Source organism: Carassius auratus, chromosome 24, assembly GCF_003368295.1.
Source record: "Carassius auratus strain Wakin chromosome 24, ASM336829v1, whole genome shotgun sequence".
Classification (NCBI taxonomy): domain Eukaryota; kingdom Metazoa; phylum Chordata; class Actinopteri; order Cypriniformes; family Cyprinidae; genus Carassius; species Carassius auratus.
Genome location: NC_039266.1, coordinates 2,103,889 through 2,130,087, shown reverse-complemented (window position 1 = coordinate 2,130,087; position 26,199 = coordinate 2,103,889). Strand labels below are relative to the sequence as shown.

The 26,199-nt window shown below is 35.3% G+C and overlaps 2 protein-coding genes across 3 annotated transcripts; both read left to right on the top strand.

Moving 5' to 3' along the window:
- Positions 1-1,979: 1,979 nt before the first annotated feature.
- tbc1d24 (TBC1 domain family, member 24) lies at positions 1,980-12,271 on the top strand. 2 transcript variants are annotated; one of them, XM_026200594.1, is made up of 8 exons: positions 1,980-2,132; positions 4,375-5,436; positions 6,473-6,484; positions 6,612-6,770; positions 7,788-7,851; positions 8,040-8,135; positions 9,384-9,624; positions 9,836-12,271. In XM_026200594.1, the coding sequence occupies exons 2-8, from the start codon at positions 4,457-4,459 to the stop codon at positions 9,988-9,990; spliced, it is 1,707 nt and encodes a 568-aa protein (XP_026056379.1). In that variant the 5' UTR covers positions 1,980-2,132; positions 4,375-4,456; the 3' UTR covers positions 9,991-12,271. The 2 variants fall into 2 exon arrangements, with proteins under 2 accessions (XP_026056379.1, XP_026056380.1); XM_026200595.1 differs by lacking the exon at positions 6,473-6,484.
- Positions 12,272-13,635: 1,364 nt separating this feature from the next.
- LOC113042016 (V-type proton ATPase 16 kDa proteolipid subunit) lies at positions 13,636-20,423 on the top strand. Its single transcript, XM_026200622.1, has 3 exons — positions 13,636-13,914; positions 18,841-19,024; positions 19,402-20,423. Exons 1-3 carry the CDS (start codon positions 13,842-13,844, stop codon positions 19,604-19,606), a joined length of 462 nt encoding a protein of 153 aa, XP_026056407.1. The 5' UTR covers positions 13,636-13,841; the 3' UTR covers positions 19,607-20,423.
- The last annotated feature ends 5,776 nt before the right edge of the window (positions 20,424-26,199 follow it).

The following is a 26,199-nucleotide window of genomic DNA, read 5'->3' as shown; positions in this document are numbered from 1 at the left end:
CTGCTTTGCACACTCTTGGCTTTCTCTTGATGAGCTTCAAGAGGTAGTCACCTGAAATGGTCTTCCAACAGTCTTGAAGAAGTTCTCAGAGAGATGCGTAGCACTTGTTGGCCCTTTTGCCTTCTGTCTGCGGTCCAGCTCACCCCTAAACCATCTCGATTGGGTTCAGGTCCGGTGACTGTGGAGGCCAGGTCATCTGGAGCAGCACCCCATCACTCTCCTTCTTGCTCAAATAGCCCTTGATGCCTTCAGTGTGACTCTACAATTTTCATAGTCATGAAAATAAAGAAAACTCATTGAATGAGAAGGTGTGTCGCAACTTTTTGTCTGTACTATATATATATATTTGTTCTATATTGATTCAGTTCCGTTGCAAATATGTTGCAAAGTTCATTATTTATGAACCAAATTAAATTTCAGCTTTGGAAAATAATTGTCATTATTTAGCTGAATTTAGACCGGCAATGATGTTGAAAAAATGAATTCAATAGTGTCATTTTAAAGCTCAATTTAGTTTAAAGCATCATTAACCTTGTTTGTATTGCAAAGTTATTGCAATTTTGAATCAAATTCAACGAAGAAAGTAGTTCTGAACATCTTTATTTTAGCTGGATTAACTTTTACAGTGTAAAACGGCACTGTAATGGAGGAACATTAGTAAAATGTTTCACAACCATTGATTATATTCGACAATCTTTGTTATTTATTTGTCAAAATCATATTATGGAGAGCTAGACAGCTAGAAATGACCTTCAGTTTGCAACTGAGCTTATTTTCCTCAGTGCCACTGAGTTTTAGCTGGAAGAACATCTTTGAATAATATCTAGATACTGTCAATGTCCTGACTTTATTTAAATGTGCCTGTGATAATCTAACAGCATGAGATTGTTCTTGTCAATTCAAGCATGAAGACCAGTGTGACCATGTGCAGCTGTGCTTCAGAGAACTAAATTCATATTTCTGTTTATATGTGTTAATAATACTGTCATTTAGCATTACCGCTCAGGCTGATCTAATATCTAAAGTCTGCTGCAGCCTCAAATCTGCCCTTAACATCTGTCCCCTAGTGAATGTGCAGAATAACAGCAGCTTCAGATGTTTGCAGCCAAAGAGATCAGTAAATGTGCAATATTATCATGATTTTAGAAACAGAAATGTTTCATTATTGAAGTTTTAAGGGATATTTCACCCAAAAATGAAACTTCCAAACATAAGGTTTTTATTCTTCTGCTGGTAGCCATTGACCTCCATATTTTTTTTTCCTACTGTGGAAGCCAATGGCTACCAGCAATTCTTTGGTTACTATATTATTCAAAATATCATATTGGTGACAAATGTGGAGCAGGTTTCCTGTTGTCCTATTTACTCATTAGCCATGCATGATCATGCATTATCATTATGCATAATCTATGCAATATTAAAAGATAAAAAAATGGACTGCTGGTGAACTGCATCCGTGTATCTTACCTATTTACATAATATATTATTTGATGATATAAATGTTTTTAGTGAATCATTTGTATAAACCTGTTCTTATAGGTGATCTATATTTAAAGGATTGCGTGAGTCTATAATCTCTGCGAAGGGAAGAACTGTCTCCATGCAGCAATGCGGCCTTGATTGAGTTATCTTAATGACTGTCATGTGTTGGGCGGATGTTGTGCACAAGGCCCGGCATTGTTTCATTACCAGAGCAGCTCTCTGGCCAGTGAGATGACCATAAAACTGTAAACAGGTCAGGTGATACGGGATGACCATTTCTTTTTTCTAGTAATGCAAAAAGAGGATTTTTTTAATTACGGGAAAAATAGGTAATTATAAATAGACAGATACTTATATAGAAAACTAAAACGAGAAATAATAAAGCTGCTGTGTCCAAAGTTTTGACTGGTAGTGTAAATTTTGATAGATAGATAGATAGATAGATAGATAGATAGATAGATAGATAGATAGATAGATCGATCGATCGATAAAATTCAAACATATTTGTATATATTTATTTATTTAATTTATATGTATATTTTTGTGTAAGTCTCTTCGCCCAGCGTGCTATGTGCCGTCAGCGCTCACTGCGCATGCGCACGCAATCACAAATATGCCCGCTGCCTGACATACAGTCGACAGCAAATCAGGTAAGAGGATTCATTCAAATTTCTGTTTCTATCAACATTTTCTAAATTCCTCGCATACTTTAGCGATTAATATACTTGAAGTGCTGCATTGCATACTTTCAAATGGCTTGACATCGTAATGTAGTTCACTAATGCCTGCACATTAGCTGCAGGAGCTATTCACATTAGCTTAATCTGAAGCGTCGCCGTTTCATGTGCACGTCTACGTGTATTAGAGTCACTTTAAATAAAACCGAATACGCCACAGAGCTGTCAGTGTTCTGTATGCATCAGTTATGTTTGCATTTATTAGTGTGTGAGTGTCTATAACATCGTCCATCAGGCGGATAGGGACGAGGGAAATGTGTGCGTGTTGTAATGTTTATGTCTGTCACTGAAAGTTGACGTGTGAAATATAGAGATGTGTTTTATGCACATCGGAAGCATTAGAGCAGAGACAGTGCGCGTGTCAGGTGGGCTTGACGGCGCGCGCGTGATGCGCTTCTCTCTCTCGCTGATTGGCTGACAGACTGCTGACGTGGGTCATTATCGTTACCCTTACATTAATTCGCTATCATTAAATACATTACATACACCTTACAATAAAACTATATATATATATATATATATTTTTAAAGAATGACGTTGGAAGCTTATTACACTGTTTAAATAGTCCAGATATTATTATATATTATGGTTATACAAACTACTATATTATGAAGTTTAATCTTATTATTTTAGAAATGTTCTTTTTTTCTTTTTTTTCTTCTATTTTTTACTTTGACAACATAATAAGGTTATACAGTGTGACCAAAAACTAATGTATCATGGTATCAGTAGGTATGCTTTTATGGATTTTTTCATTAAATGTACCTCTAGTCAGTGTTTAACTATGAAATCATGTCCTTTTGCTAAAACAACTGACAGCAAAGTAATAGACAAAGCCTGTCGGATGCACGCTCACCTGTCCTGGTGTAAATGGATTAGAGCCTCTTGACCCTTGACTTCTAGAGCACTGATTCCATTACCCTACATTAGTATTTTCACTTTGTCCTGATAGTTATATGATGTTGACATTCGACGAGGTCTGACTCTGACCTCACAGCAACCCTAAAGTCCCAGAGTCCAGTGCACTCGGAGAAAACAGGGCCAGGAAAGCTGAGATTCCTGTTTTTTTCCCAGACAAAATCTAATGAGTATAATTAGGAAACTCTTATGAACTTATTCAGAAAGGCACAAATACACAGACAGACTCTCAGAAGGCTTGAAATAGAATTGGATGTGATTCCTTTGAGGGTAACTTCATATATTTATATCCAACAAATTATTTTTCCTCTTTTTCTTGAATATATTTTTCATATATATAACCTAACCTTGTTTTTCAGTGTTATAGAAAAGCTTTATAAAAATATAAATTAATACATTTTTAGTTGAAAAAGCTCCCTTTATTTATTTATTTATTTTAGTGTGTGTGTTTATTAGGGATACACCAGTTTAGGCAGATACTGAAAGATGACAGAATTATTTTTTTCTTATGTTGTTACTAAAATATATATTGTTTTTAAATTATGCATTAATATGATTAAGTATTTAAATTCAAATAATAGCATTTTTAAACTTTTCTGCATCTTTACTGGTTGAAATATGTAATTTTTTCGAATACATTTGAATTGTGAATTAAAAACTTTCACTTACTGTATCAAAAAAAAAAAAGATTAAATTTAGCATCCCTAAATACCCAGCACTGCAAAAATGTATTATACCTTAAGCAATTTTTTGTTTAACAAAGGCTTCTAAAAGGCATGTTAAAGAATGAGTAAACAAAAAAAAAGTTACTTTTGTAACAAATTGTAGTGTACTTCTTGAATTTGAAAACTGAAGATTCATATTATTTACTGTGCTTCAGGGGCCGTTTGCATAAACTGATTAAAAGTTAAGAACGATGGAATCTAATTTGTTTTCATCTATACTGGACATAACTGTTAATGTAGATTGGCCCAGTTTTAATAAGAAAAGCGAGACTGATTATTTCTAGGCCAACTGCTAGTTGATCAAACTAGTTTGTAAGACACAGTCTTAACATAGTATCTATACCCCAGGTGTATGCTGATACAATATAATATAATATTGGCTGATACTGATATTGCATTTTACATCCATGCATTTACATTAAATTAATGAGTTCAAACATTGTTCGGTATGATCACTGTTATATTGTGCATCCCTATCACTTAATATTATCTCTTTTTCTCTCTCTCAACAGCTGGAGCAATATGACGTGTTAGTTGACCAGATAGTTTCTGTCCGTCCTTCTTTGTGCAGTTTGACGCTTGAGGTCAGAGGTCATGGCTGTTGATTGTGGCGTGTTCGTGGACTGGTCTCAGATGGGCGATGTGAGTCACGACGCGACTCCCGGTAAGATCGAATATAAAGACTTCAAGGAGCTGAAGCAGCACGCCCGCTCGGGCCAGTGGGCCAAAAATCACAGCCAGCGCTCGGCCGTTTACCAGCAGCTGCTCAAAGCTCTGCCGTGTCGCACCGTCACGCCGGACGCCGCGGTCTACCGCGATATCGTAGGCAGTGCTAACAGCAAGCGCAACCCATCCGCTTACCTCTTGCCAGAGTTTGTGGACGGGGTGGCAGTGCCACGCTACTGTCTGAAGGCCGAATCTGTGGGATCAGTGCATGCTGTGATTTCTTGCATCGCAGGGCAGTTCCCAGATATCTCGTATTGCCCGTCTTTACCGGCGGTGACCGCGCTGCTGCTGCACTGGAGCGCAGATGAAGCGCAGTGCTTCGAGAGCGTCAGCCGCATGCTGGCCTGCAACGAACCCGGGCGCCGTTTATTAGATCAGACTTTCCTTGCATATCAATCAGCCTGCATGACCTTTGGCGACCTTGTGCATAAATACTGCCCGGGCGCGCATAAACTGATGGTGGCCACCGCGACAGACGTCCTGGAGGTTTACTCTGACTGGCAGCGATGGGTTCTGGGCGACCTGCCTTTTAGCTTCGCTGCGCGTGTGATGGACGTTTACTTGGTGGAGGGGTATAAGGTCCTTTACCGCGTGGCGCTGGCGATACTGAAGTTCTACCGCAAGCAGCGCAGCGCTGCAACAAGCTCGGCTTTAACCAAGCAGGACTCGGCGGCGATCAGGAGCGATATACAGGAATTCGTGCAGAATATCGGGAAAAGCGTGACGCCGGAAAAGCTGCTTGAAAAGGCCTTTTCCATCCGCCTGTTCAGCCGGAAAGAGATCACACTGCTGCAGCTGGCCAATGAGAAATCACTCCAGCAGAAAGGCATCACCGTCAAACAGAAGAGGTATTGATGACTGTTACTTTACATGACTGCGTTTTGTTTTGTACTTGCTTTAGTACTGTACTGTTAATCATTATTTAAATCAAATTCAATTCAGTTTTTATTCGAATGTTTATGTTTAGTTTTCATTATTTCATTTATTTATTTGGAAGCCTGATTCCAACACTGAATAAAAAAATTAATTAAAAAAGTAATAGTGACTTTTTTTCTCACAATTTCAAGAAAAAAAAATCACAATTACATTTTATTTTTTTATTTATTCAGTGGCAGAAACATGTTTCCATATTTTATTACGTATTTAAATCAAATATAATTAATTTGTATGTTTTTATTAAAATGTTTTCATTTCGTTTAGTTTTTATACCTTTATTTGTTTCTGTATTTAAATCAAATAAGATTTATTTGAATCTATTTATTTTAATCAAATTTAATGTGACTTATATAAGTCACTTTAATTTATGTTTAAATATACATCACTCCAGCAGCGTTTCTATGAATGTTTTCTATATTTCTCTATAATAAATGAATAGGTGTAAAGAAGTGTGTATATTTACAGCAAGTATTCGACATGAAATCTTCTGCTTGATTTAAAAAATACACAACATTGGATTAAAAATGCAAAAAATATCTTATTTTTTATATTTCTAAGACTCAAATGTGATTATTCTAGCTGAACTAAACACTACTGTTCAAAAGTTTTGTGTTTATCATATATATTTTTTAAAGAAATGAGTTACTTTGATTCATACACAACAGTGTAAGATGCTACTGTTTGAAATGTTTATAGTAGGTCGTATACAGTACTGAATGATACTAAATACTAACTATTACTAAATAATTATTTTTGAGGTATTTATGTCCCTGTTCATCTTAAAAAGTGTTATGTCTGTTTATATCTTTTGTGTTTGGCTTTGTTTTACAGCTCTCCTCTGATTTGCTTGTGTTTTTCCTTCCCTCATTTTGTTCACATTGTGTCACAGTCTTTTTTTCATTAGTTTTTCCATTTCTTCTGCTCTCCACTCTCTGTGCTCTCCATTAGCTCTATCAAAAGGTGGGTATCTTCATCTCTCTTCATCATCCTCCTCACTCATCTTGGTTTTTCTGACCCACTTTATTTCTGTTGTGTTAGTTTTCTGATGCACAGTGAAATATGCATATTGTTTGCATGTTCTCTCTAGACAAAATGTGCAGTTAGCGGTGAACGCTGATAATTTCAGCTCGGAGATCGTCAGCGCTAAAGAGATCAGAGATATCTGGTCGTGGATCCCGGAGCGTTTCGCTTTATGTCAGCCGCAGCTGCTCTTCACCACATCCACACACGGCTGCAGCCTCAACAGGTACAAACACACACACACACACACACACACACACACAGAAACACACACACACACACAGAAACACACACACACACGTTTGTTTTTGTGAAAAGTGTGTTCATCCCATAGGTGTAATGGTTTTTATTCTGTACAAACTGTATATTCTATGGCCCTTCACCAACCCTACACCTAACCCTAACCCTCACAGGAAACTTTGTGCATTTTTACTTTCACAAAAAAACTCATTCTGTATGATTTATAAGTGTTTTGAAAAATGGAGACATGGGTTATGTCCTCATAAGTCTCCCTCTCCTTGTAATACCTGTGTCATACACATGTCATTATACAGAGTTGTGTCCTGATATGTCACAAAAACAAGAGCACACACACACACACACACACACACACACACAGACATGCTCTCTCTCTCACACAGACACGCTCTCACTCTCTCTCGCACACACACACACACACACACACACACACACACACAATCTCACTCTCACACACACAGACACACACACACACACACACACACAATCTCACTCTCTCTCACACACACACACACACACACAGACATGCTCTCTCTCTCACACAGACACACTCTCACTCTATCTCTCTCTCACACACACACACACACACACACAGACAAGCTCACTCTCTCACACACAGACACACACACACACACACACACACAATCTCACTCTCACACACACATACACACACACACACACACACACACAGACAAGCTCACTCTCTCACACACAGATACACACACACACACAATCTCATTCTCACACACACACACACAGACATGCTCTCTCTCTCACACAGACACGCTCTCACTCTCTCTCTCTCTCACACACACACACACACACACACACACACACACACACACACACAGACAAGCTCACTCTCTCACACACAAACACGTTATTAATCGGTAATCGTTATTACTCAGTTAAACTATATACAGTCTTTAAATACGAGTGAGCTTCTGAACTGTTTTATAAATATGGTTTGTAATGTTTTATTCAGGTTTTATTCTCACTGTGAGGGATATGAGCCGACGTTAATGCTCCTCAGAACTACAGATGGAGAGGTACCAAAACCCTGTGTCTCGCTCTTTTTTTTCTCTCGGTTTCTGTCATTTTGTTTTTTTCTTACCACTTATTTAGGTTATTTTTGCACCCTATGTAAGAAGGATAGTAGTGTGCTTGGATGCAGGGAAGTTGTTCAGGATCTCAGTTAGACTGTGATTGACGTGCCTCTCATCCAATCACATTCCAGATGTGTGGAGCCTTCCTGTCCACTGATTGGGAGGAGCGGAAGAGGGGCGGGAACAAGCTCAGCTTCTTTGGCACTGGAGAGTGTTTCGTCTTTAAAGTACGTTCTTTTCATGACTTTTATTTGTTTGCTTGCAAATAATAACATATTTGATATAAATAATCAAATTAAGGTATTACGAATCAAATTAGGGTCATCCTTATGGAGTATTTTGTAATTATTATGTTAATTATTCACTAGGCGGCACTATTTACTGAGTATTAGATTAGATTACAGTGCATTAGTGTGTGAAGTTCCTCTCATCCATCATAGTTTCATCCTGTCACACTCTCAGAGGAATATTTTATAGCTCTTTAGTAACTCAAGCTATAATGGAGTTCTTAGTTATGTAAAAAAAAAAAAAGGATGTTTCTGCTAAAAGGGACATAGATTAATCTGATAAAGCTATTCAGTTATTGTGAATACAGCTCATATGACTTGATTTTGTAAGGAAAAGCAAGTATATTTATATAAATTCAAAGCACTTTTAATTTAAGCTATTAAACAAATTAAAATATAATTACACATAGTACAGTATAAGTGATTAAAAGCTATATCAGGATAGAAAATAAATCAAAATAGCAATATAAATATTAATTTACAAATATATTAATATATATAAAATGAAAAATATTTATAATAAACATAATATTAATATAAAACAATATATATATAATATACATAATATTATAATAAAACATAATTTAAATAAACATTTATAATAAAAATTACATATTTATACAAATAAATGTATACATATTTACTGTATATACATTATATATAAATAATAAAATAATTATGATTACTTAATTATAAATAGGACAATTAATTAAATAAATATTAAATCTAATTAAAAATTTAATTTAATTTAATAATCAATCAAAGTGAGGTAAAAAAAGTGAATTCTACTGAAACAATTTTCCAATCAAATCAAGTCTTTGCAAATCAAGTGAAATTAGAAGAAAAACATCTGAGAAGCTGATTGTAATTGTAATTAAATTTTTTATAATTTATGTCTACGAGAAAACAGTCAGATATTAATGAGATTACATTTAGCATTATCTATTTCTTTCCTCCAGTCATCAGTTAAGGTTTTCAATTGTTTTGCCAACAGCTGTTGAATAAGTTTCTGCTCACATTCTCACATCATACAGGGCACAGAGTTTGAATATTTTAGCCGTCCAGACCATAAACCACATTTTAACCACAGCAGCATGTATTGGGATTTCACTTCCTGCGCTCTGACCACAAGACTAACCACTGAAACGGTGTGGGTGCTTTCAGAAGTAATGTGTTTGTTTGTTTCAGATGAAGCCGGAGATGGAGCGTTACGAGTGGGTCATCATCAAACACCCGGAGCTGGCGAACTCGTCTCAAGCTGTAGAAGATGAACAGACCGGAGCGAACGACAACGGTGGGCCGAAGTCTCTCGAGACACCGGCCACAGACGCGTCTCACCTGTCCCCATTTCTCTCCGCAAGACACTTCAACCTCAACTCAAGGAACACCTCCATGTTTATGGCGGGAAATGTCGACTCCATCATAATCGGTGAGTGATGAGATGCTCATTTCTCACTAACATGATTCCTTTATTATCATTTTAGTCTTCTCTTGTAATCATTTAGTTATTTAGCAGACGCATGTGAAATGATGATTGTTTTGAATGTTGTAAATCCAGTTTGGTTTATTTGGAGTCGTACAGAAAGAAAGACGGTGAAAGCTGATTCTCTGTAATGGGATGTCTGGTGTTGTTTATGAAGGAGGAGGTGAAGGTAACGCTCTGTACATCGACTCGGAGCTGAACCACGGCCGAACCGAGCGCTGCCTGACCTTCGACAACCCACCGCTGTGTGCTGAGAGCTTCCAGATCGCTCTTCTGGAGGTTTGGGGATTCAAAGACGCCATGGCTTCATAAGAGCGGCTCCATTGTCTGAAATGTGATAGACGTCTCTTCATGTAGGTTTTAACAGAGACATGATGCTCCTCCAGTGCACTAAAACATCCGTCCCGAGCTCCAGTGAAGATGAAGTTTAGTGTGTATATTTATCTATTTAAAACATATCTCAAGGTTTATTTTGATTCATTTTATATCATCAGAAAGCCTGTGTTGATCTAATCTGGAAATGAAGTTATGTATTGAAGGATTCAGTATTTTGCTTTTTCTGCAGTAACATTTGAGACTTTCATGTTTAATCAAAACCAAGCCTTTATTGATGTGATTCCAGCAAATTGTCAGATATCTGTCATCTGTGGTGCTAAACACACCAATATATAATTTTTTTTTAAATTTATGTATTTTCATTATGGGGTGAAATATGACCTCTGGTATTTATCATGATTTACACGATCAAAGTTTCTCTGTCCCCAGTCCCCAATTGATTTTATGGAAGCCCGTCTACTTTTGCAACTTTTTCTTTTGCAATTTCATGATATAAGCTCACAATTTTATTACGAAGTTAGAATTGCAAGATATAACCAAAATTGCATTGCGAGTTTATATCTTGCATTTCCGACTTATTTTTTTTTTATTGTAAGTTTATAACTCACAATTATAATTATTTTTTGCAGTTGCAAGTTTATTTCTCCGATTTGTGTTCATATCTTGCAATTCTGATTAATTCTTCGAAATTTTGAATTTATAACTCTCAATTCTGCATAATTTTTCGCCATTGCATATTTTTGTCTCGCAAATCTGACTTTTTCACTATTGGAAGTTTATTTCTCAGAATTGTGAGTAATCACAATTCAGAGAAGAAAAAAATCAGAATTGTGAGATAATAAGTCCAAAAGCCTTTTACAATTTTTTTATTCAGTGGCAGAAATGGGCTTCCATAGTTCTTCTGTGCAGCTTTGTGCCAGTTGGTAAAAATCAAATGTACAAAGAGGACCAGAAAACATGATCTCTTCACTAACCTCCTTAGTACTTCTGGGGCATTTATTGAGTTTCAAAGGCATTCCAGTGTTCTTTTGAATCAGAAATCAACATTCTGGCACCATTCACTATTATTACTGTCCTCTCGTTGTTCCAAACTTTCTTTCTATAGTGAAACACAAACAGACAGAAATTGCTAAATAAAATAGGTAGCATTTTTATACAGTTAAAGTCAAGTGGTCCGAGCTGCTTAAAGAACAAAAAACACCAGTAAAGTTACATTTAGGCAAAATAATAATAGTGAAAAATACACACTATATTCCACTTATACTATACACAATAGATTTATGTGAGGAACAGACATCGTAGCTCTCTATTTCTTATGTACACAATCTGCATATTCATGATTTCAAACCTGATGCACCAAGTTTGAATATGTGCATAAAATTTGACATTTTGAGTCTTTTTTCACACTTAGCTCTCAGAAGACTTTAAATATAGCAATACAGTCCAAAAAAAATCCTGTAATTAGTTTTGCATGCATTAAGTAAAGTCATGCAGTTTTGGAACAATATAAGGGCGAGTAAATTATGATACAATCTTAATTTTCTACATGTTACATGCACTGTATCCGAATGAATATCAGCAGTGGACTATAATGACCATATCACTCGGTCCAAATCCTAAAAAAAAAACATGCATACTTGCAAAAAAAAAAGTTTTTATTTAGCTAAACAAATGTTTAATGTATTAATGTGTAAAAAGTTTAGCAGAGATTCAGCTTGTTGTTAATCGTTCGATGTCTTTGCTTGAATTCTATGTATGAAAGCATAATCAGCACTATTTTAAGTGAGAAGTATTTTATGAGTTATCATTTTCTTTGCACTTTCTGAATGTATTTTAAGTTGCCGACTGTTAGTTACTCATCTGCGAATCAGTATTAGTAATATATTGTTTGTTTTCAGTCTCTGTGTATCAGTTAGGATTTATTCTGCTCTTTTCTGTAATATCTTTGAATCAGAGATTCAGTGATCAAAACTGGTTGTTGATGAATGTTTAATGTGCATATACATTGTGATGTGTTTCCATATCAGGTGGTGTGTTTGTGTGTTTTGTGTCTCAGGTCTCCTGAGTGTGTATGTGAGTGTGAAGTTCAAGTCTTAAAAATGGAAAAACATGGAGAACGACCGTAAATTATAGTGTCAAACAGGTAGTGGTCTGCTCATAGAAGGCGTCATGATTTCTGTCTTTTAAACTAGGGAGTGATCAGTTGTGATGAAGAATAAAAACTGTGCAAGCTGTCATTAAAAAAGATTTTTGTTCAGTTTTTGTGGATGTAGGTGTCTAGTTTTTGTATTTTTTGTAAACAAAGTCCCCACAGTCCTGGAAACTCATACAAAATTTGTAAAACTGTGATTTACATGCCTGGAAAAGTCATAGAAAATTCTATAGTGAATGTGCAATTTCTAGCTCTACTCTAAAATTTGTTTTTCTGAGTGAAATATTTTTATAAAATTAATTACATTCAGAAATGACCAACAATTGGACATTCAGATGAGAAAATGCCATTCTCCACTCTCTTCTGGTCATTTTATGTGTGTATCATTGACCTTATAATGCAGATTCACCCCACAGCTAAATGAGAGCAGACTAATTGATCTTCCAGCATGTGTCCTGAACAACATGTGTTCACCAGGCATGCAGACACTGACACTTGAAATAAATATGGCATAATTACAGTAGCTGGATACATATGATACAATGGCATTTATTATTACAGGTATAGCTATATAATATATTAATTTAAAAAAAAAGTTGCATGACGTAAAAAAAACTAATAATGAGCTCATATATTCTGTGTCTATGGTAGAGTCTTATTTAGATTCTTGCTGGCGGTGGGCGTGGCCTGTGATTGACGTCACTGCTCAGAATGACCTTCATCTCGGGAATCCTCCTCATCACAATCCACTGCGTGGGTGACATAATATCACTTCATTATAAAGAAGCGTTATTATTAACAGCATGCAATACCTAAGGGTCACGATCTAGAAGTCGAAAACCGTTAAATAGACAAAAAATTATATTTCTGAATAATTAAAAATATCTTGAAATGTGTCGCCCGCAATGTGAATATTAAATGTTTTTGCAGACAGATTGCAAATTAATGCTTTACAAGTTACATAACGCATAAAACCTACTGATCTTTAAAAAAAAAACCTTAATAGAGGGATTTTAAAACATGCTGCTTTACATTAGATTGCATCTGATTACATTAGATTGCAAATATATGTACTATATTTTTCAGCGAGGCTAGGTTTGCAAGGATTTTCCCTGTCAGTATTAAATTATTTAAATAAAATATACAAATATATAAAATATTATTAAGAGTATAATATTGTTCACACCCAGATTCTAAAAGCATGGATTTAAACATCCTCAGTATTAAAGGGAAAGCCCGCAGCGGAGCGCACTATTATCTCTCCTAATAGGGGAGACCACACACTCACAAAACCTTTAAATCCCTGTCTCCATTGCACCCAAATGCTCTCTGTTTAATGGTTTTATAACTCGTTTTAATTTAAATGGATTCTCTGCGTCTATTTGAAGAAGTATCTTCGCGTATTCCCATATTTCCACGATGTTCTCCCCCTTCGGGAGTCGGATGGGATTTTCCTCGCGGTTTGTCAGGTGACGTTATACAGCCATTTTGTACCGCAGATTCATCCTACAGGATCCGTTAAGAGCAGTTTACATCATTTGATTGAGTTTAAAACCATTGTTTCACACCCAACCGTTCATCCCTAGAACCCGGTTCCCGTTAATTTGAACGGTTCTCCCCTCTCCAGCAGCATCCGCTCGGTGGTTTTGAAGTTTGAGGTGAAATTAGAGCAATAATGTCGTCAGGAAGCCCTGAATACTCGTCGTTCTTCGCAGTGATGGGCGCCTCAGCGGCGATGGTCTTCAGCGGTAAATATTATTTCAAAATTTGTTTAACATATCTATTAAACATTTATTTATATATGATTACACATAATTATTTCATCTTGATTGTAATAAAAATCTCCCTCTGTTGTTACAGTATTCTTGATATCTGAGGAAATGTCATTCAAAATGATGTTATTCGTTATTGTCATTATGAGAACACATTAACTTAACCGTTACACTTAACGTATTTATTTAACACCTTTTTTTATAATTTTTATTAATCATCATCACCTTCAGATGTGAGGTCAAAAAAGATGTCTGCATCATTATAATCCAATCCTGTCAGGGCTGGTTCTATTATTCCTGATGTCGTATGAAATATTGTTAAAAATGTTAATAAATACGTGCTTAAGGGACCATAATTACTACACATTTCATATTAGTTAACATCTGCTTTCTCATAATTAATGGTTATTGTATGATCATAATCCATATATGTGCCAGTTGCAAAATTGCTTTTTTATTATTAATTATTGACACTATTGCAGTGCACATATATTGATTTTAAAATATGAAATATTTTCATATATTTGTCACATGTCAGCAAATTTAGCTTTATGTGATTTAACCAGCTGTGAGAGTCAATGCATTCCCTGCTTTGGGTAGATTTAGAGATTATAGCTGTTGTTTTTTTGCAGGTCAAGGGATTATTTACAAGGTTAAACTAGATTTATTTCACAGGTATTGATCATCACTCATGTTTGATTGGTTGAACTATTGAATTTAAGGTGGAGCCTGTAGTTATGCATTATATTAATGTGTTATATACTGATTTATTGGAGCACTGGGGAAAAAAAGTTTAATTCATCCAATTAAAAACAAATTGGTTAATGATTCACATCTATATATTTTAACTTGAGCCAATGAAAAATAACTTGCCCTAAGGGTATTTTTTGTTTGTTTGTTAAATTAACCTCAAACTGAAAGCTGTTCTAATGCATATTGTTATTAAGATTAGATTTAAGTCATTAACAGCTTTATTGGGATTGTGATGAGCAGGATGCTTTATAAAATGAAATACTTTCCTGAAATAGAAAGTAAATCTCAAATTTGGATCTCTGGTTGTTTTTCTGTAATCAGACCTTAATTTCCCACTAATTTTCCAGAAATAGTGCTATGCTGAGACAAGCTGAAGTGTATGTGGGAATGAGTAATGACAGTGCACTAGTTTATTAGTTAAATTGACTGGTTTAGTAGTATGTTTAAATTTTTTTCTTATACAATCGGCTGTGCTTTTAGCTGTTAAGATGTTAAGTTGCATGCACCTTCTTAGTTATGTGTTTAAAGTCATCCTATCCATTTTTTTTCATTGCATTGGGTGTTTTGAATAAGTGTTGCATATTGTGCATAATTACAGTGAGGGACGTCACGACATCAAATGCATCTGTGTGTGTGTGTGTGTGTGTGTGTGTATCCAGCACAAGGCTGTTTATTCTCCACTGGACTGTTAGACCACACTTCAGCACTGTTTGGTCAGAGTTATCTGTAACGTTATCTCTGTTATTGTCAGTATCAGTAATGCAAACAGACTAATACAGCAGCAGCTGGTCTGTGTTTGTTTCAAATGTGTACAGTTCTGGCTAGATAGAGTGTATTATTCTATTAAGTGAGGTCAGCAAATGCAGGTTATGTTGCGTGTGTGTTTGTGATTGAACAGTTATCTTAATGAGAACGGCTCCAAACAGCAGCATCCGTGTCTTTGTTAGTCAGTAATGACGGCTTTCTTTAGTCTGCCTCCAGACTGAGTTTATCACTGAACATGAAAGCCAGATGCAGAGAAGAAACAGCTGAAGTTGATTTATTATTTATATATTTGAGGGAATCTGCTGCTTTAGATGTGAGATGCATAAGGCCTGTCTGCACCAGATATTGAAAATATAAGAAGGCTATAATTATAAGTTTATTTATATAATCTGTCATCATGTCATTTATTGGCAAAAACATGAAAAAATTAAGGGGTTATTACAATAGTATATCACAATTGTGCACTAGTTTATTAGTTAAATTGATTAGTTTAGTAGTATGTTTAAAAAAAAATTGGAAGCTTTTAGCTGTTAAGACAGTTGGATGGTTAAACCTTCTTAGTTATGTATTTAAAGTCATCCTATCCATTTTTGGTCATTGCATTGAATTTTTTGAATAAGTGTTGCATGTTTTGCATAAAAGATAGTCATCTTCATTCCAGACTTTTCCTTCATTTGAAATGTCCATATTAATAGAGGGTCAGTTCTGGTTCTTCAGGATTATCCAAAACTTTTCAATGGCAAAAATAATCTATTATAGCCTATATCTGAATGCCAGATCATATGGTTTTACCTGATTTCATCAGACCCTGTTAGAAATGAAAGGTCTACTTATTGATTTTGTTTTAAAAATAGACATGAGCTAACAATGCTGAATTAAATGGCCACACAAGACTTGTCCATCAACAGTAAAGCATATTTAAAATGAATCTCCTATATTAGGCATAGGTTTTATTCAGAATTGTTATTATTGTTGTTTTTTACATGTATAAAAAAAACGTCTCCCTGGAAAAGTTTAGATTTTCTGTCAAATATAAAACTGATATTTGTATACTGTTGCAAGAAATATTTTTATTATGTAACATTTGTAATACAATTTATTGATTTTAAATTAATGTATCAATTTATTTGTATTGTTTTGATGGTTTTCTATTATGATTATTATTTATACCACTTAAGCTGAGTTTGTCATGAAACTAAGCTATAGCTGCTGCTGTCATGGAATGAAATGAATGATGCATCAACATCAAAACAAAATGCACTTTCATTGCAAAAACAAGACAACAGAGATTTTGTTCAGTGTTTTTGAACTGATCATCAGCTGTGAAAGCAGTAAATCAGACTCCTTTATCATATTGCTTTTCCTGATGATGTTGTGTGTGTTGTTCTCAGTGCAGGTACAGTTGGTCTTAAATAGTGTGTGTGTGTTTGTGTTTGGACAGTGGCCATCTGCACACTGAAGGATTGATTCTGCTCTTCATCGCATGAGCCCATCTGTCATGGCGCACACACACACACACACACACACACTCTGTTATTGGCTAGTTTGTGTGATTCTGTGCTGCAGTAGTAGTTGTAATCGTGGTTAATGCAGCAGGGTTTACCCTTTAATCCTTGAAGCTAATATTAGACTAAGATTCCTGGATGAACAAGCTGTAAGCGTGAGCAGAATTAACACTTACTCTAGTTCACTAGTCCTAAAATTAACTCTTAACGGTTTGCAGCCACATGCAAAATACTGAGGATTCATTTAGAAGAAGAAAAAAGCCTGTCCTACTTGGTTTAATTGCATGGTTTGAACAAGTAAATAAAAAAAATATAAAATATACTTACTTGAAAAAAAAAAATTATGAAAATATATTGTCAGATATGAAATATTATACAAATATGAACTATAAAAAAATAGTAAAAAAAATTAAGAAACAATAAAAATAATATGTAGACATAAAAAATACAATTAATAAAATCTGTAAGATCTGTTTGCTTAAATTATTAAAGATTTATTTTGTCAGTATAGATATTATTTTGAGTAGCTTGCTCGTTAGTAAAATAATTATTCTATTGTATTATTATTTTTGTATTATTATTGTTGTTTACATATTATTGCTTTTTGATAATACAGTATTCAGTTTTACTATTGCTCATTAAGTTTTTGGAAACAACTGTTAAACTTTAGTTAAAAATGGTTCTGTTATTAATCTTCTAAGTTGACAGATTTATGGTTTTCATTGTTGTGGACAGTAAAATAGGTGAAGCAGCTGACCCCCAGCCTTGCAGAATGTGATCGTAATGCTCTAGCAATCCATTAGCAGTGCTCTGAGGTTTAGTTTTTCACAGGCAGTCTGTGTTCAGAAGTGTAAAACTCTTACTCATGTTGTTGCCCTTTTGGTTTCACAGCAGAAACATCACAGAAGATGTGAATCATTCTGTTTCTGCAGAGTCAGGCAGTGTTGAGAAATCATGCAATCTTATGCATCCTCCGATGTACAACAGATAACTTTTTTTTATTGAAATCTGTATGATATTGTTAATGCATTTTTCATCCTTTCAGAGCTGGGCTGAGAGTGTAGCCATAACTGTTTACTCTCTGTTTTAGTGCACTTTAATTGGAAAGTCAAATAACTGTATATTATTTAGGGGTTCTATATGATGCAATTTCAATTGTTCCTTTCTCTTTGGAGTGTAAGAAGCTCTTGGTGCATGAAGAAGATCTGTAAAGTTTTAAAGACTAAAGTCTCAAATAGATAGAGATATTCTTTATCAAAGTTAAGACTCTGCCACGCCCCCCTAAAACACCTTGTGTAAACACGCCTCCACATGTCTACATCACTATGTGGAAATATTTGTGTAATGCCGCCCAAATGTTCACGCAAAGAAAGAAGGCGTGGGTTCAAGTGTTGAAGCAGTCATGTCAGGAAGATGCTGTGTATCTAGGAGAAATAAAAAGCAGATAGTAGATGTATTTAGGAATCTTTAAGATTACTTACAACAGAACAGCAATGTATTTTATGGACGACCTTAAGTACAGTAATTCTGAAAGATGAAGTTCGTGATTATGGGAAGGGTCATTACATTTCTGAAGAGTGCTTGCAGTGTTCGGCCAATCAGAATGCACTGGGTCAGTTGGCCAATCAGAGCAGACTGCACTTGTCGGAAGGAGGGGCTTTGTAGAACAAGATGCGTTTGAGAAAGGCGGGGCTTAGAGGACCTACAATAATGTACAGTATTTAAAAAAAAATTTGTTTTTTAACATTAAAGTATGTAAACATATCCTGTTACATCAAATACACCAAATAATCATATGATTATTAATATTTCTGATGCAGTTTTGTTGCAGTAATAATGAAAAGCGTGCATGAAGAGTAAGGGGGTTTTGTGTCTGCAGCGTTGGGCGCGGCGTATGGCACAGCGAAGAGCGGCACGGGGATCGCTGCCATGTCTGTGATGCGTCCGGAGCTGATCATGAAGTCCATCATTCCTGTGGTTATGGCGGGAATCATCGCTATATACGGACTGGTGGTGGCCGTCCTCATCGCCAACAGCATCTCAGACAAGATCACTCTGTACAAGTGAGTTCAACAGATCTCTGACTCTGAAAAAACATTGTTTTAATTACTATATATATATAAGGTTACAAAGTTAATTAATATTAGATAAACATAAAACAAAATTGTTTTATTTTAAATAAAAATGGACAAGAGAAACCAATTCATAATGATTAATTACTATTATACGTTCTTAATTGTACTAAAATAACAGATTTATCTCATGTCAATACCAAAGTTTTATGATATTGTGGAAAAGATTGGTCATATAGTTTTTTTTCCAACACATTTATGCAATTATTTAATTTTAATTTATTTAATATAAATAATATAAATGCATTTTAATTAAGCACTGATTTACTGGAGACAAATTTCACTGTGTGTGTGTGTGTGTGTGGCAGGAGTTTCTTGCATCTGGGCGCAGGTCTGAGTGTGGGTCTGAGTGGGCTAGCGGCTGGGTTTGCCATCGGCATCGTGGGAGATGCGGGCGTCCGTGGCACCGCCCAGCAGCCGCGCCTCTTCGTGGGCATGATCCTCATCCTGATCTTCGCTGAAGTTCTGGGTCTCTACGGCCTCATCGTAGCCCTGATTCTCTCAACCAAATAAACTGGCAGTCAGCATGCAGCGCTGCCGGACCACAAGACGGGGCACGTGAAACAAACAAAAAAAGTGGGAAGGGGGGAAAAAATAAATCAAGGTACCTTAAACTAAAATGAAATTAGAAGAATTGAGAGGTGGGGAAATATTCCTACACATTATAACAGGCTCTGCGTTTGGGTTTATCTCTGAAAGTGTACAGTCGTCCCAGTTTGATGGTTTTTATTTCTTGTAAATGCGGTATAAAGTGATTTCGTCCTGTGTCTGTGAAGAAAAAAGAATAATAATAATATAATCCTAATAATAATGCTGTAATAGATCTCATTCTCTGTTTGTTTCCACTCCTGCCTATCCATCTGTTAGCCAATCACGCGCTCTCTTTCACTCCCTTCATGTTAGAGAGGGAAACACACGTCTCTTCCCGTCACGTGATTTGGGAGTTTTATACATTTCCACATTGGTGTCAAAGAAGTGTTTGTGAAGTGGAAAAACGCACTGACGAGTCTGTCTGTGGAATGGAGTAGATTTTGTTAAAACGTCCTTTTTTGTTTTCCACTGGTTTTATTTATTATGAATATTGTTCATGAAAATGTACTTGAAGGTTCTTAGATCCTTTGAATTGATATTTATATAAACATAAATAAATATATATATATAAATCCAGATCTATATATAAGAACAGAGCTGTATCGTCCGGGGTGCAGTCGTCTGGGAGTATTTCAGCTCGATGTGTGTATTTCTGGTTGTTTCTGTGTATATCTGATGTTTGGTTGTATTAAAGGTGTGCTTGTGCCCCTCGATGGGTCTCGCAAGTGTAATTTCCACATGCCTGTGTTCCCTGTGTTTATTCATCATCTGACAGCTCGTGTGTGCTCTTGTTTTTGTGACATATCAGGACACAACTCTGTATAATGACATGGGTATGACACAGGTATTACAAGGAGAGGGTGACTTATGAGGACATAACCCATGTCCCCATTTTTCAAAACGCTTATAAATCATACAGAATGAGTTTTTTTGAGAAAGTAAAAATGCACAAAGTTTCCTGTGAGGGTTAGGGTTAGGTGCAGGGCCATAGAATATACAGTTTCTACAGTATAAAAACCATTACACCTATGGGATGTCCCCACTTTTCACAAAAACAAACGTGTGTGTGTGTGTGTGTGTTTGCCTTCAGTCACAACCTTGATAATTCACCAACAGCACTGATAGATTTACAGCTAAATTATTTCAACGTCCTTAAAGCTTTCCATTTTTTTTTTGTGAATTTAGTTTACTATTTAATTAAAAAATTATTTAGGAAATTATTTGAATTTCTCAGTCTGTTCGATAAACATCATTTACACACACACAAAATCTGATTATTGCACCACACTGATTTATTAACCTCATTCCAATGCAGTTGTTTTTAACCTTTTAGATATTTCCACAAGTTATTATCACAAAACTACTTGTTTTTATTACCAGAAGATGGGAGTAAAATTAATCCCATTTAAATTCGTTTATTTTGCAGGGTTTCTGCCCTTTAAAGTTTTGATTTGCCCTTGTAGAAATTAAGGGATTAAAAGGTCTTAAAGTCCATTGGAGATATTTGTCCCTTTTATCTCAGAAAAAAAAAAAGTTATTTCCATATTTTGGTAATGCTTTTTTTGTTATGCATTTCATAAAATAAATTAAAATGTCGTTTTGATCAGTTGAAAGTTTTATTTTCAAACTTTCAAGTGTGTGAATACAACTCACTGTGTTTATTTTTGGATTTAGTGACTATATTAGCATATTGTGTTTAAAAATTTCTATAACTGGTCTTTTTCTATAACTTATCTAAGAAGTATTAATTTAATATATTATAATTAATCTTTTATTCCAACATTTTTATTTTTATTAAATATTAGTAAATTATTTTCAATTGAAATTTACTTCGAAACAGAGCAGAAACTTTAGTATTTCTTATTAATTTAACACAATATGTTTGTTTTAATGTCGCTTTTTCAGGTTGATCTTCAGCGTGACCTCAGACTTCTGGACATCTAGCCTGTGTTCAAAACTCACCAAAATAAATCACAAAATAAGATGCTGTGCAGCATCATGTGGAGAACGGTGGAACAACACAAGAAGAAGTGTGGGTCGATCAGCGCTCCTAAAAACACAGTGCACAATAGAATAGCGTAGTCCAGAATATAACAGAATAGAGCACAATTGAATAGAATAGATTACACCACAATATAAAAGAATAAAATATAAGAATAGAGAATAGAGCACAATAGAATAGAGCAGCGTAGAACTGAACATAATATTAAATATAATATAGAGCAGAACATACTGTAATGGAACATAGCACAATAGAATATAATAAATATGAATAAAATAAAGCAGAAATATAATCAAGTAAAACTGAGTATAAAAGAACAGAGTACAATATAATAGAAAAAAGCACAATATAATGGAATAGATCATAATTTAATTTATGTAATTGAATAAAACATAATATAAAAAATACAATAGAAAGGAGCACAGTGTAATAGAATTATATAGAGCAGAATGAAAAAGAACAGTAGCATGGAATTAAAGACTGTACTATAACAGTGCAATAGAACAGAATAGAGCAGAATAGAATCAAGTAAAACAAGTATAATAGAATACAGCTGAATAAAATAATAGAGCACAATATAACAGAACTGAGTAGAATATAAAAAGCACAATTTTGTTTGGGCGTAGTACCAAGCTTTTCCACTAGATGACCATCAAACCACATTAGTAACCATTTAAGGGTGCCTTCATTTCCATAAATGGTTTGAGTGACCTGAAACATGTTTTTCCATACTTTTCTCAATATTTATAAGTTATAAGGTGAACGAGTCATTGGCTGGCTCTGTTCATCTTCAGTTCTCTCTTCACAGCAGTTTAGTCAGTGTACTGTTTGAGTAAATGAATTACTCCAGGATATTGGTTTGTTGTAACTCAGAGGGAGTGTCAGCCACATTAAAATAGTTAATATCTTAAATATTTTGTGGATTAATGCGTATTGGAGACGCGAACCATGCAACGATTCAGTTCGATTTGGTGAACTGGTTCAAAAAGATCCGGTTACATCGAATGATTCGTTTGCGAACTGGATATGACAAACTGCTTTGTTTTGAACTCTCTTGCAACAGACACAGAAGAGAAGACAATGATGAATAAAGTCGTAATTTTTGCTATTTATTGGACCAAAATGTATTTTCGATGATTCAAAATATTATAACTGACCCTCTGATGTCACATGGACTACTTTGATGATGTTTCATCAAATCATTTGAATCAGTTCGGGAGTTCTTAGCGGGTTCGCGAATCATTTGAGTCAGTTCGGGAGTTCGTAGCGGGTTCGCGAATCATTTGAATCAATTTGGGGATCGCGAATCATTTGAGTCAGTTCGGGAGTTCGTAGCGGGATCGCGAATCATTTGAGTCAGTTCGGGAGTTTGGAGCGGGATCGCGAATCATTTGAATCAATTTGGGGATCGCGAATCATTTGAGTCAGTTCGGGAGTTCGTAGCGGGATCGCGAATCATTTGAATCAGTTCGGGAGTTCGTAGCGGGATCGCAAATCATTTGAGTCAATTTGGGGATCGCGAATCATTTGAGTCAGTTCGTGAGTTCGTAGCGGGATCGCGAATCATTTGAGTCAGTTCGGGAGTTCGTAGCGGGATCGCGAATCACTTGAGTCAGTTTGGGGATCGAAAATCATTTGAAGCAGTTCGGGAGTTCGTAGCGGAATCGCGAATCATTTGAGTCATCTGACTCCAGTTTGGGAGTTGGAGCGGGATCGCGAATCATTTGAGTCAGTTTGAGGATCGTGAATCATTTGAAGCAGTTCGGGAGTTCGTAGCGGGTTTGCGAATCATTTGAGTCAGTTTGGGGATCGCAAATCATTTGAATCAGTTCGGAGTTCGGAGTGGTGTGTGTGTGTGTGTGTGTGTGTGTGTGTGTGTGTGTGTGTGTGTGTGTGTGTGTGTGTGTGTGTGAGTGTGTGTGTCCTAAAGACTGTGCTGCGCAACCATTAACTGTTAGATGTTCAAAATGTAATGTTAAATCAGACACAATTTAAAACCGAAAAAGAAATATAATACTAAGATTAAAAGTTACAGATACCTGAAGCTGTTGTATCTTGGCGTTCAAGTGTTTTGGCTGGGGGGGGTTTACTTCCTTTTTTGAAGAAGAAGAAGATGAATTTTGCAATATCCATTTTAATTATAAAATAAATTGATCTAGTAAAATACTACACGCCAACAAACCGCCTGCCTCAAAAAGATCTAATTTCATTGGCTGGATCATTTATATACTGTTATAGTTTTTAGTATTAATATTTTGATTCTGTTTTTATTTTTATACATTCCATTTTAATTTCTTTTATTTATTCCTTTATTATTATTTATTTAATTTTTTTGTTATTTTATTCTTTTTTTAAATGTATGTCTATACAGATTTTATCAGTTTTTATTTAGACTTCACTTAATCTGAAATCATTACTTTTGTTTTTTTTCTTTCATTTTTAGTAATTTATATATATATATATATATATATATATATATATATATATATATATATATATAAATATATATATAATGTATATATGTGTGTGTGTGTGTGTGCAGATTTTATCCATTTTTTATTTCATTTTTGTTATTTTAGTACCTCAAGTTTAATTATTTAATTTCATATTGATTTAAAGTAATGGAAATATAGGTTCCGTTTTAGTTAAATATAAAAATTCTGTTGCCAATGTAAAACAATATTTCTGTAAATGTCATTAATAGAATGATTATGATGCACCATGAAGCAAAAACAGTGGCCTTAAAAGTGAGGGGATCGTAAATCATTTGAGTCAGTTCGGGAGTTCATAGCGGGTTCACGAATTATTTGAGTCAGTTCGGTAGTTTGTAGCGGGTTCGCGAATCATTTGAGTCAGTTCGGGAGTTCGTAGCGGGATCGCGAATCATTTGAGTCAGTTCGGGAGTTTGGAGCGGGATCGCTAATCATTTGAGTCAATTTGGGGACCGCAAATCATTTGAATCAGTTCGGGAGTTCGTAGCGGGATCGCGAATCATTTGAGTCAATTTGGGGATCGCGAATCATTTGAGTCAGTTCGGGAGTTCGTAGCGGGATCGCGAATCATTTGAGTCAGTTCAGGGATCGCGAATCATTTGAAGCAGTTCGGGAGTTCGTAGAGGGATCGCAAATCATTTGAGTCATCTGACTCAAGTTTAGGAGTTGGAGCGGGATCGCGAATCATTTGAGTCATTTTGGGGATCGCGAATCATTTGAATCAGCTTGGGAGTTCGTAGCGGGATCGCGAATCATTTGAGTCAATTGGGGATCGCGAATCATTTGAGTCAGTTTGGGAGTTGCACAAGATGCGCAACCGTTAACTGTTAGATGTTCAAAATGTAACGTTAAATCAGACACAATTTAAAACCGAAAAAGAAATAAGATTAAAAGTTACAGATACCTGAAGCTGTTGTATCTTGATGAATTTTGCAATATCCATTTTAATTTTCAAATAAATTGATCTAGTAAAATAATACATGCCAACAAACCGCCTGCCTCAAAAAGATCTCATTTCATTGGCTGGATCGTACAGAGGCTCATCGATGGTTTGCCAGTTTACATGTCAGTCAGGTTTTCGTCGGGTGTGAATGACAACGCTTAACTTGGGTAAATTTACAGACACTGTTGAGTGATATTTATTTATTTATTTAAATTCTAATATAAATTACTTTATTGGGCATGAAAACTCATTGATGGCATGGTGGTAATAAAAACATTCGGGGCTTTACTGAAAACATTCGGGGCTCCAGCCCCCTTAGCCCACCCCTAACTCTGCCCCTGGTTTGGAACCAAATGAGGGTGATTTATTAATGACATAATTTAGATTTTTTTTTTGGTGAACTATCCCTTTAAGCCATTTTTGTTTATGAATAAAATAATTTTGCATTCAATATAAGAAAATTAACAACATGTTCAACAGATAATAGCTTTGGGTTTACATAACCATAAAGATTTGTTAATGAATAACATGAGTGCGGATAAGACGTTCCTATTGGTCATTATCGACTTAGTCCCGCCCCTGTTAACATCCTTCAAGTAGCTATATGAAGTTCCCAGTCGAGCTGAAATATTCACACTTGATTAATAATTAATTTTGTAATACTTTTTAATAATATTGTTTATAATATTGTTAATATTTTTATATCAACCGCTCTATATAAGTATATTTTCCTGATAATGTCAGGCACTGTTTGAGCATCTGTGAAAAAAAAAAAAATCTCTTAATACCTTACACACGTTTATTTGTATGTTTTGCAGGGTTTAAGTTTAACACGTCACTGATGCTTGCTGATCCTTAAAGCGGCCTTTAATGAGGATGATAGACAGATCGACCTGTTCCGTCTGCTAAATTACGAGCACTAGTAAGGCGAAGGCTTCATATCATGAATATTAACTACTTAACAAGACGTTCGCGCAATAGGCTACCCGATTGGCTGAAGGAAACGATTGAAGTGGGCGCTAGCCAATGAATCTTCAGTTCATGAATATTAATTAGGTCAGTCACTAGACGCTCCCAG